This window comes from Vidua macroura, chromosome 20, assembly GCF_024509145.1.
Source record: "Vidua macroura isolate BioBank_ID:100142 chromosome 20, ASM2450914v1, whole genome shotgun sequence".
Classification (NCBI taxonomy): Eukaryota; Metazoa; Chordata; class Aves; order Passeriformes; family Viduidae; genus Vidua; species Vidua macroura.
Genome location: NC_071590.1, coordinates 7,017,322 through 7,029,749, shown reverse-complemented (window position 1 = coordinate 7,029,749; position 12,428 = coordinate 7,017,322). Strand labels below are relative to the sequence as shown.

Sequence of the window (12,428 nt, the reverse complement as noted above, 5' to 3'; positions counted from 1 at the left end):
ACATAATTGCAGTTGGATGATTCCCAGCCATTATTTTGAAAACTGACTTGGGACCTTATATAACAAAGGCCTGTTTTATTTAATAATAATTTAATTATTCTAGTGGAGGGCGTAAACCATGTTAATGAAACTGCATATGAAAGTAATCTGTGGCAAGAAATAAAAACAGCCAGGGAATTTACAAACAGCAATAGAGAAAAACACATAATTGAATTTACGTTATGAAAGGGAGATAACAAAGACAGGAGAGAAGAGTTCCAAACACCTTCAGTTCTTCCTTTCCTGTGGAATGAGAGGATAAATCCTTGTGAGGGGAATAACAATTGGGATTAAATTAGATATGAGGAAGAAATTCTTCCTTGTAAAGGTGGTGAGTCCCTGGCAGAGGTTGCCCAGAGAACTACATGTGTCAGACCTGAAAGCTAAAAATATTTAGAATCTATTTGGGTTAAAAACCCCCAAAAAACAACCAAACACCAAACACAAAACTCCAACCCAAACTTTATTTTTCTTGAGTTACGTGAAGGACACAGTGCACCAATGTTGTGCCAGTGTTACTCTGTTCTCTGGCATTTGACTGGGGTTGAAAATAATGTTTTTATTTCCCAAATGCATTCCTTACCATCCTGATCTGTAATTAAGTGTCTAATTAAACCTGCTGCCTGCTTTGATGTCTGCACAGGCTCCTAAGTCAGGAGAACAGAGGGTTCACTGTAACCCCTAAAATTAAAGTGTGCACAGAGGCCTGAGCACAAGGTCAGAGGAACAGCATTGCCCCAGACACACCAAGGCCCTTCAGCACTGAGATGTCAGATTTTAAATGATGTCAGATGTATTTCCCCACTGGAATTCATCAGCTGGCATTGCTCATCACCTAAAGTTGAAATAGCAGTGCAGAAATGTTCCTTGCAGCTGACAAACACAGGGCTGTGCTTCCTGTGGCAAGAGATGCTTGAAGGAAACACAAGCACAAGTGTCACCACTCAGATAACTTTTAAGAGCAATTATTTCAGCCAGTGTTTAAATTTCTGTAAGATATATTGAAATGAGAAAGATAATTTCCAACTAAAGCAAAAATTTGCACTTTTTTATGCCTTCAGTGCCAACTAAACATTGCAGATTTCTCCTAGATGAACTGGATATTTGGTAGGAAATATTTTTCTGTATATTTTAGGAGGTTTTTTTTAATGTTCTGAAGTTGTTCTAGAGGGAAAGGCAAGGATAATAAAAGCCTTAAGAGATCGTTCAGGCCTGGTGCCTCCAGCAGGCCCGAACACGCTGGGCCTATTCATGCACTTGAATTTAAATTCTTCAGCAGCTTCCTGGACAAGCAAGATCTTGAATTCTGTGTTCAAATAATGTGAATTCCCTTCTCCAGTGGTTTTTTTGGGACAGATGTGCTTCTGCCTGAGCTCTCCGTGGGTTTTTTCCCTCACCCACCCAGCCTGGGCTGCTGCTGCTGGAATGAATTTCCTGGTGCCGATGGCGTGAGTAAGTAATTAATTCATGTGACTAACGAGGGCCTTTGCTGCACAGCCAGGCCTAATTGGTTTTGTCAGGAATAAATCTTTAATGGTTGCTCTGGCCTCTCCTGTGCCCAGGTCACAGCTGGATCGATCCAGAGCAGGATTCTCCCATTCATCCAAGCAGCAAAATGGCTCCGGGGTGAATTTATTGTGCCCTTTACATGTCCAAAAGGCCTCCAAAAGGGCTGGGGTGGGGATTTTAGGAAGGCAGGACAAGGGGAAATGGCTTCAAACTGAGAGAGGAGAGGTTTAGATGGGATATGAGGGAGAAATTTTTGGCTTTGATGGGATATGAGGGAGACATTTTTGGCTGTGAGGGTGGTGAAGCTCATGGAAGTTGTGGCTCAGCGTCAGTCTTGGAGCAGCTTGGCCCAGTGGAAGGTGTTGGACAAAATGCTCTTGAATGTCCCTTCCTACCCAAATCATTCTGTGATTTTATGATTAAAAAAAGACCTAAAAATCATCAGTTTCATACTTCAGTCAGCATTTATTATGATTATATCCAATACCTGGTATTTGTCGTCAATGTGCTGCTTGAATAAGAACCCCTGGGTGAAATAAGTGCCATGTGCATTAATGATCTTCCCACTGCTGTAATTTTCAGTAATTTCAGTATTTTCCATGCAAACAAATATTCTTTGTGTGTGTTTATTTCTTTGAACTAAAAAATTAGCCCTTTTCTGCTTCTACACAGACTGCATTTAAATTCTGTTCTATGACAACTCCAGCATTCATTATTTTAGTAGTTCTCAATTCAATTTTTGCTGTGACCACAGATGGAAAATGCTTCTTCAAAACTTCCATTTATATCATTGCAGGGAGGGAATGCACAGTGAACCAGAGAGCTCATCTTCCACTACTGAGGGTTTTGGGTTTGTTTGTGTAAGACTGGAAATGATTTAGGAGGTCAGGAAAAGCTCATGTAAAAGTCTTTGCTGGCTTTGAAATCCAATAGTCTAAACACAAACATTTACACACAGACCTGGAAGCCTGAAGTACAAAAATGGAGCAGCAGCCCTGGTAAACTAAATTCTGGAATCCAAATATTTGTTCCAGTAGTTTAAATGTGTTTGAAAGTGCCAGCAAGTCAGTTGCACTTCTGAAGCTTTGTGTACATGTGATATTCAGTGTTTTGTCTGTTCCATAGTTCCAGTTAATCACTGCTGGGTTTAAGTAGCTCAGTGCTGTGCCTGGGGTTTGAAAGATTGTGCAGAGAGAATTCTCCTCATATCAGTTCCTATCTCAACAAAAGCAAGTGAATGTTCAGTGGTGATGTTTTCATACCAAGGACATGCATATATGGGAGGCAGAAGTCTTGTAATAATTTGGCCTCATGAGAAGAGAAAAGAGCTTCAAAACATAATTCCAATATAAATGGTTATTTGAATGTTTTGAAGTTTAAATGAAACCTGCAATAAAAAAAAGGTTAAGCTAATAAATCCTAAACTTTAGAGTGCAAATTTTTCCTAATCATATGTTGGAGAGGGCAGCTGTGAGCACTTTTTTCTGTTTGGTAATAAGATATTTTTATGGTAATTACACTTAAGGTTATTTTTTTTCCAAGACAGGTTTGCATAATCTCTTTGGAAGAGGCTGATGAAGCAGACAGCATTAGCCTTGGACTGGGAAAACTTCATTCTTTCCTTTCTTTCTCTCCCTTTTTTCAGAGTGCTGCTTAAAATGGAATTTAATGCTGAAGTGTCTGAAATAGATTTGCAGTGTGTGCAAAAAACTGATTTTATGGTAGGTACAAAATAAGGTGTCACCAGCTCTAAGGAAATATTTATGTGCTATCAGAATGTCAAGTTATTTCGATAATCAAAATAAGGCACAAGCTGAGGGTTATTCTTGTATATAAATTTTTATAAAAGTAGTTAAATAAACATAATTTCAAACCTGTTTTTAGTAATTGTTCTGGAATTGTAATTTATAATATAACTTTCCTCATGAACCCATATGAGGAATGAGTTTCAATGAGTTGGTTTTGTGTCTACCAGGATCACTAATGCTAAACTGAAGCAAGACAATAAAATTTCAGATGTAGGAACCTGAAGGGGAGCAGGAATGGAAATCCAAACCCAGACAATTTATATTAGTTAATAACTTGCAGGATTGTTTGTTTGTTTATCTTAATCAGAACTTTTTAAAATAAAAGTTATTACAGGACTTTTCTTATAACTTCTGTGAAATGTCCAACCATTAATTTAATTCCATTAAATATGGAATGCATCAGAGAAAATACTTTTAGGTGCTTGAAATAAAGAACTTCATAAAGGGAGGACAAACCTCTGGTGTGGATACAAGAAACTCCAGAAAGCACAAGAAAAAACATGTAAAAGTGTTTTTTTTTCCCTTTTGTTCTTTATGTCTGATCATTCTTCAAAGACTCATTACCAAAAAAAATTATATAATAACGTCTGACAGTTTGATTTCTTTATTTCTTCCTCCCCCTCCAGCTTGTGATCATGTGTGTGGTCACAAGCATGGAATATATTGGTGCCTCTGAGGGAATGGCTGAGCCTGAGGCCACAGAGGACCTGAGTGACACACAGGAATTAACAAATCATGGATGCGTTGTTGTGCCCATAAATGATAAATCTTTGACTCACAAAAAGCAGTTTTGCTTTTCTCGCTTTCAAATCTGTGAATGTGGAGCTTCACAGATATTTAACTCTGCTTGATAAGGTTGTCCAGATTCCTAGTGTCAGTTTTGATGGATTTTTTTCACGTGCCATGGGTTTGCGTTAATCATAAATATTTTATTACATTTCTGTCATGTTTTTAGAGTGATGAGCCATCCCACTGCACTTCCTCTGGTGTGTTCTCATGCATTTTTTTTGTTGTCTCCCTCCACCAAATATAAAACACTGGCAATGCTGCTCATTCTGCCAGGAATATCTTGCAAAAGCCCGTGGTGTTGTGGCCATGGTGTGGTTCACTGTGTGCTACTCAGGAGGGGAATTTGTAAGGAGTTTAAAAATATTTAACAAGAATTTGGTGCAAATAGTGACTGAAAGTCATGGGGAACCGAGCATCTCACTCCCTCGGGGTGCTGAAAATGTTTCAGAAAATCCATGTGCCAACTCTTTGGTGTTTGCAGAGAAAACCTGCAAAACGGGGAGAGTTTTATCTGGAAATTCCTTGAGGATGGAGGTGTGCAGAATTCCCACTGGGACTGAAGTGCCTGAAATGAATTTGAGGAGTTTGGAGGGTCTGGACACCTGGTGCTGCCCAGCACTGGGAGTGCTGGTCCAAGACTGGGATCTTCTGTTGAAGTCAGAGCTCACAAGCACACAGAGTCGAGGGAACCCGCCCTCCATGAGCTAGACCTGTGTCTATATTCATAGAGAACAATATTTACCAATTATTCTTATTATTTTGGGCTTAAGAGTGATGGTGACATATTTTAAGGCATCAGAGTAGCTCACAGTGGTACAGAAACAGTGCCTGAGCACAGGGGCTGCTTTGGTTTTGCTTTTCCTCAATGCATGTCTGTATTAAAATGTGTATTTATTGGACTAAAATGTGATATTTTTTTTTTAAAAGGCACTTAGGGTAATAATATCCTTGTAATAATATCTACTCTAAATACTGTGTATTTAGTTGTGAGTTGGTGACTCTTAAATTGCACTGAATATATCTATATATATATATGTATTTATACTGTGTTTTTAATATATCTTTAGTGTTACATATATGCACACACTGTTTATAATAGTATTTTATATGTACATATAATATCATATGTACATATAATTTTCTGTTCCTATACAGTTTTATATACACATACTGTGCTTTATATATGTTGTGTATATATTATACACACATTTATATTTATATTTATATTTATATTTATATTTATATTTATAGTTATAGTTATAGTTATATGTATAGTTATATTTTAATTTATAGTTACATGTATAGGTATGTTTACAGTTATATTTATATGTATATTTATATTTAGAAATATATTTATAATTTTATATAGTTATAGTTATAGTTTAAATTTATAGTTATAGTTATGTAGTTATAGTTATATACTGTTTAGCAGCTTTATATTCACTACATGCTTTACACTTACCATAATATTCTCATTTCTAATAATGTGTCATACTTAACTTTTTCTGCATTTCTTTATCCAAATCTTAAGATGGCAAAAAACTGATTCCCCCACCTCTAATATGTTTGCATAACTCTCACCCTGTTGTTTTTTTTTTTTTTTTTTTCTGGAGCAGCTTGGCCAACCTGGCTGCATTTCTTCTGCTCCTTGTTCTCTTTGCAGGAAGAGGAGTTGGAGTCAAGTGAGGATTTCTTGGTGGTTACGTGAGGGATTACAAAGCTGCACCACGTGTGTTCCTCCTAAATCTCCTTTATCCGTCTGCCCCTAATCTGATTTTAAGTCTGGACTAGTAGGAAAGGTGAGGGTGTAGCTTTAGGCCTTGGTTTGGGCAGAGCTCCCACCTTGCTCGGAGACAGCGGCCAATTAAACCCCTGTGTCTTTATTTTAACAATTCCATCTCCTTTGTTCCATCCTTGAGAATCCCTCCTTGCTTTTCTCGTGGTCTAAATCACCCAAGCTGACTCAAGTTTTAACCTCCTTGGTTTAGTCTGAGTTTACATCATCTGTGAATAGAGATCAGAGAATCCCACAATGGGTTGGGATGGAAAGGACCTTGAGGATCACCCAGTGCCACCCCCTGCCATGGGCAGGGACACTTCCACTGTCCCAGATTGTCCCAAGCCCCATCCAACCTGGCCTTGGGCACTTCCAGGGATGGGGCAGCCACAGCTTCTCTGGGCAACCTGATATTTTTTTGGATTTCTAGACTATTTTCTATAGGGCTGTTAACTTCTTTCTCCAGCTTACTCTGGGTTTATATTGCATCACTTAAACCAAAATTGTTTTATTCTATTTTACTCTATTTTTCTACTTTTTTATTCCAGCTTTGTGGACAATCAGAGGGAGAAGGTTGTTCCTGAAAAACTGGCCTAAAGTTTAGCTCACAGTAGGAACCTACTGCAAGATTTGGTTCAGCATCACAAGAAACCTGGAGGTATCAGTTAAAACACAGATGCTCTCTGGATTTGGCCAACTGCAATTTCTCTCTTCTTTTTTATTACCATAAAAAAATATGGCTGAATAATTCATGTTAATGTTTAGTTTATGTGGCAAAAGATAAGAGGTATGAATGGGAATAATTTCCAGCCAAGTAAAAATTCTACTAAATAGTTTTGTTCTTTTTTATTACAAAAGCAGAGTTTAAAATTTCTTTTTAAATACAGTAAAACTTTGATATTTTCCACTGAAGTATATTTGTTGCTTTGGTTTAGTCTGTCAGCAGCTTGTCCTTTATCTTCTAATACTTGCAGAATTTTCAGTTCACGTTTACCAAAACCCAGAACTTCTTTCAAGGGGACTATAAATGTTTTAATAGGTAGATTTTATATTTTGAGTGGTCTATGGTGGATGTTGTTGCCATCAGTGGCTCCAAGAAATAAGTTAAATTGTTGTGTGCTGTGAGTTCTGTGTTCATTTGCAAGCAGCTTTTGTTAAAGAAAAAAAAAAAAAAAAGGAAATGGAAAAAAAAAAGGCCAAGAATTTGTTTTCCTCTTATTTCTGGAAGACGAAGAAGATGAGTAGCTTGATAAAATGGCGTTGACAAGTTCAGCTGTTAACCATATTCTCTTTAAATAATATTTTAAATTTTTTTTCTATTTTTTTTTTTTTTTAATATCTGTCTGTAGAAAATCATCATAGTAAAGCTACATATCCTGCGGGCAAGTTCTGGGAAAAAAAAAAAAAAAAAAAAAAAAAAAAAAAGATAAAATTGATATTCCCGTTGGCACTGCCATCACCGAGCCAGGGCGATGCGTTCGGGCTGTGGTTCACATCAAGGCGATGGGTTTGGAGCCGGGGTTGCTCAGGTAGGAAGGGGACACCGTGTCCAGCTCCATGAAGGCGGAGTAGAGCGTGGTGAGCTGCAGCTCCGGCGCGCTCCCGGGCGCGCTCCCGTGCGCGCTCCCGTGCGCGCTGGGGACGCTGCCGCCGCTCTCCAGCTGGCAGTGCGAGGGAAAACACTGCGGGGATGATGAAATGAGGACAAGGGGATCCACGGCCAGGCTGTCGTCTTTCAGCTCCTCCCAAAGATTCCCTGCAATAATAAAAAAACAAAACAAAACAAAACAACCCCCATGTTGGTTAGCAGATTTGCCGGAATCCTGGATGCTGAGAATTTTCAACTTTCTGTGCTGAAAGGCACAGACCCACAAGAGAACACTACATTTGACCTGAGGCCGTGGAGAAGGGCTCCTAAATGGAATGACAGAACTGAGATTATGGGTGTGTAGCTTGAATAGAAGTGTGTAATGTGAGAGGGTGGAAAACTTAGAGTTTAAGGTTTTATATATATATACACACACACACACATATATATATATATATATATATACATACATATACATATAAACATACATATACATATAAATATACATATACATATATTTACATACATATATATATAGCAATATAGGAAGAGAGCAATATATATATAGCAATATCTATAGAATATATCTATTTCTATATCTAAATATGTATCTGTATCTATATCTATATCTATATCTATATCTATATCTATATCTATCTATCTATCTACGGTAAGATGGAGGTTTTAGGGTGGTTGTTCTTCTTCACCTTCTTCTCCATGGGTTTGGGTGGTTTTGTGTAATTGGATAAAAAAGGTCGGGTGTTGGTTATTGGGTTAAAAGTAAAAATAATTTGGGTGTCATTTCTTAATTGGATAGTTTAGCCTTAAAAGATCTTGTAGAGAAAGACAGTGAGCCATTTTGTAGCTTGTTAGTAGAATGCTGTAGAACTCATGGCTTGTAAGACTGTAATATAGATAAGAAATGATAAACATTTGAGCCTGAACACGAAATCCCATCTTCAGTCCTGACCTTGACAGAGGCAGAAGTTCAAGAATTGACACAGATTGATTCAGATTTCTTTATATTTTCTCTCCATATGTTTCTTTATATTTGCTTTTGAATCAGTGTGTTGCAGGAGATGTTGGTTATTAAACATCTGTGTGTAGGTGATCCCAGTCTCTTGGGACTGAGGAAGGGAAGAGGTTGTTTAGATGGTTATTATTTGTCTGTCTCCATAAATTTAAATCTGGGAGAAAACAGCGTTAACTCAAGAAAGTTCTTTCTAAAATTCTGTTAGAAATGTGTATTTATGAAGAATATAAGAAGACACCTCAGGAAATATAATTGTTTGGGGTGTAGATGCCTTGGGAAGAGGATAAGAGCATCCTTTTTAGCAGAGATGTGGAGTCAATACTGATAAAGAAAAATGCTAACATGTTAATTGAATCAAATTTACTTCTCCTGGTGCCTTTCACTCCACGATTCTCTTATAACAATGACACTAAATAGTTGTGGTTGAGTAGCTTTCAGGTGAAAATAGGTCTGAATTTAAAGAACACATTCTAAAAACTGTATTGCAGTATTTAATATCAGCAATTTTATCCGGGGGGGGGGGGGGGGGGGGGGGAAGCAGGAACGTTTTTTACATTCCTGGATGCAAATCTGTAGCTTCCTTGGGAAACCTTTTAAAGATTTAAAGCAAAATTGCGTGTTTATATAAAATGTAACCCAAGAAGGTGGGGCTTGTAACAGCGGCGTGGAGATGTGAAAAAAGGGACTGAAATGGATCCTGTGGAAGTTGGGATGGGATGGGATGGGATGGGATGGGATGGGATGGGATGGGAGGTAACGAACCAAGATAAAAACACCTCAAGCACATACCTTGGAGATCAAAATCAGTGAGGGATGGATTAAGAGCATCGATGTCATTGCTGAGGTCTCCCTCCTGCAGCAGCGTGTCCTGCACCGTCCTGGCCGGGGAATGCTCGGGCAGCATCTTCATCCCGCAGCTCGGGGGGCTCTGAGCCGGCACTGGGGAATCCTGAGGGATGCTGGGCTGAGTCCGGAGCTGGCTTTGAGCCTCCCCAGCAGGGAACAGGCTCGGAGGGTCGGGGCGTGTGCTGCAGCAGCGCGGTGGGGATTTGGGGGAAGCCCTGGGGGGATGTGTAGCATCCGGGCTGCTGCCCCCCCCAGCAAAGCGGGCAGGGGGCTCTTGGCGTGCAGAGATGCCGAGGCGTGGATGCCGTGTAATCCCTGCGGGATCCCCGAGGAGAGCGAGGGCTCGCACAAGGAATGGGATTGCGCTGCCATCTGCCTGGAGAGGGAGGCACCTGCAGCGCCCGTCGGGCTGCAGGACACCAGGGAGGACCGCAGCTTCTCGCTCTTGTCGCCTATCAGGGTGTCAAGCTCTTCTGGAAAACAAGGGGAAAGTCCGTGGCTGACTTATCCCTGCAAAGCTTGCAGCAGGAATTGTGGTGTCACAGGAAATGGCAAACAGAAGTGCTAGTTCTTCTATATTAAAAGCTCCAAAGCCTGAAATGGTTTCTTTTAAATTATCGTTGCCAAATGAGTATATAATTAATTCCACTTTTTGGTTTAAAGGTTGGATACTTAGCAGTTAATCTCAGATTTTATTTGATATTCTGTATTTCAGCATTCTTTTTGTCACAGAGTGGTTTGGATTGGAAGGAGTGTTGAAGATCATCTCATTCCACCCCCCTGCCATGGACAGGAACACCTCCCACGACACCAGGTTGCTCCAATCCCCATCCAACCTTGTTTTTTATCTTAAAGTTTAATGAAATGTCAAGAGAGAATATTTTCTTGGTGAATTTGGAAACACCTACAAAACTAGGCCTACTTTAATTCTGCTTTTTAATTTTTTTACTTGTCTTGCTAACCAGGAAAAAAAATCCTTAAATGCTTTCCTAAATCATGTTTAAATTCTCTTACGGATCTTGGTGAAAGGAAAAATTCTGGGGAGAACTGTTTGAGAGCTAAAACACCAACAAATGACTGACCTGGCTTTGCCATACTCTTCCTCACAGCAACTGGGTCTTTCCTCTTCCATTTCTGAAGCTCCTCCTGCATCTTGTCAATCTTGGCTGGATTCAGAGCCCACAAACAGCCCTTTCGAGAAGAATTCCCTGACTTGTTCTCAACTTTCTCAAAGCACTTATTCAAAGATAAGTTGTGGCGCACGGAATTCTTCCAACCATCTGGAGCTGTCTGGAGAAACAAACCCAATGTAAGAACAGAACTTCAAGCTAAAAAAGAAAATAGAATTAAAAATGTACGTATATATAAATATAACTCTGTTTTGACTGGTGAGGTTACAAGAAATGCTGTTTAAGTTTGTACCTTCTGCAGTGAGAAACTTGTACGTTAGAGGGAAGCCACAAGAATGTTACAGTCATGTTGTGTGGGAAGAGAGGGATCAGATTAAAATAGTAACTGATCTTCTAAGCAAAAAAGGTTGTCAGAGACCTGCTGGATCTTTAAAAGTGAATTTGCACATCACAAGAATTAAGTGTGTAAAAATTCGTGTTCTGGAACTAACCAGAAATCGATCAGAATCTATTTTAGAACACCTAGAAATATTTCCAGCTCTTCATTAAAGTACTGTGTCCTACCTGGGCTCAAATTCAGTGTCCAGGCAGACTTCAAAGGGATTTCTCATGCTACTGTAGGTGTAACTTTGTGTGCTGGCCAATTACATAACCAGATGGTTTAATCACAAGCCCTCCAGATGAGATACAGGTTTCCACAGCTGATCACTCATCTCTGTGCTTTGCATTTACTTTTAACTCAGCAGTAGAAGCTGGAAGGTTCCTTAAACTGGATCATTAAAATGATTCTTTTCTTTTTGCCAAAAAATCCTCGTATTTTCTTTTCAGTTTCTCCTAAGAATTGCAGGAAATGAAACAGCTCCTGAAATGTGGGGAAGTTGTCTGTGGCCATTGATTCATATTCATGGATGCAAATATTTGTCATCATAACTGTTTATATCAAGCAGAGAATTATTGAACAGAGAGCACAGGAAATAAATGTGGGCTTGCACAGTATTTTTTTAAATGTAAAAAATTAGAATTTCCCTCTTAGGTTCATTTTTTTTTTCCCCATTTTTACCTTTTATTACTAGGATCCTTCCCTCATAGAAAGCCAGATTTTTGATAATTTGATAATTTCTTTAATCATTGCCTAGTCCATCAGACTTCCTCTTAGACCATCTTTTATTAATGGATCTGAGCCCATTTTGGCTTTCACCTGGCAGACTGTGAATTCTGAACATACTTTGATGAAATTATTTCATCTGGATTTAATTTTTTGGTACATGCTTTTATAAGGAATGTAAAACCTGTTGTTCTGTAGCTTGTAAAGAACTATTGTGTGGATTAAGGCACTAAAAGCCTTATTGATGAGAGGAGGGTCAAATTTAATACTCACTTTCTTCATTAAAAATAAATAGGTGTGGGATTAAATACATACTATTTACTAAAAGAGAAACTATTTCCCTTCAGAGCATCAGAGCTTCTTCCATTTCAGCCCACCTGATGTCAGCATTTCACTATCCTGTCTCATGGGTGAGACAACACAAATTGTAACAGAAAGGAAGAGAAGGGAAGGGAAGGGAAGGGAAGGGAAGGGAAGGGAAGGGAAGGGAAGGGAAGGGAAGGGAAGGGAAGGGAAGGGAAGGGAAGGGAAGGGAAGGGAAGGGAAGGGAAGGGAAGGGAAGGGAAGGGAAGGGAAGGGAAGGGAAGGGAAGGGAAGGGAAGGGAAGGGAAGGGAAGAGAAGAGAAGAGAAGAGAAGAGAAGAGAAGAGAAGAGAAGAGAAGAGAAGAGAAGAGAAGAGAAGAGAAGAGAAGAGAAGAGAAGAGAAGAGAAGAGAAGAGAAGAGAAGAGAAGAGAAGAGAAGAGAAGAGAAAGAAAAAGAAAAAGAAAAGAAAAAAGAAAAGAAAAGAAAAGAAAAGAAAAGAA

The 12,428-nt window shown here is 39.1% G+C and overlaps 1 protein-coding gene and 1 long non-coding RNA gene across 2 annotated transcripts in view; one reads left to right on the top strand and one right to left on the bottom strand.

Annotated features, from left to right (window-relative positions):
- The first annotated feature begins 781 nt into the window (after positions 1-781).
- On the top strand, positions 782-10,786 carry LOC128817270 (uncharacterized). Its single transcript, XR_008440144.1, has 6 exons — positions 782-1,491; positions 3,194-3,269; positions 5,809-5,944; positions 6,471-6,580; positions 10,105-10,203; positions 10,499-10,786. It is a non-coding gene; the product is annotated as an uncharacterized LOC128817270 (long non-coding RNA).
- Positions 7,409-12,428, bottom strand: part of FOXN1 (forkhead box N1) — a 36,611-nt gene continuing 31,591 nt past the window's right edge. Inside the window, 5 exon segments of the mRNA XM_053995655.1 lie at positions 7,409-7,678; positions 9,333-9,564; positions 9,566-9,640; positions 9,642-9,862; positions 10,472-10,679. Coding sequence (XP_053851630.1) covers positions 7,413-7,678; positions 9,333-9,564; positions 9,566-9,640; positions 9,642-9,862; positions 10,472-10,679 — 1,002 coding nt within the window. The 3' untranslated portion in view covers positions 7,409-7,412.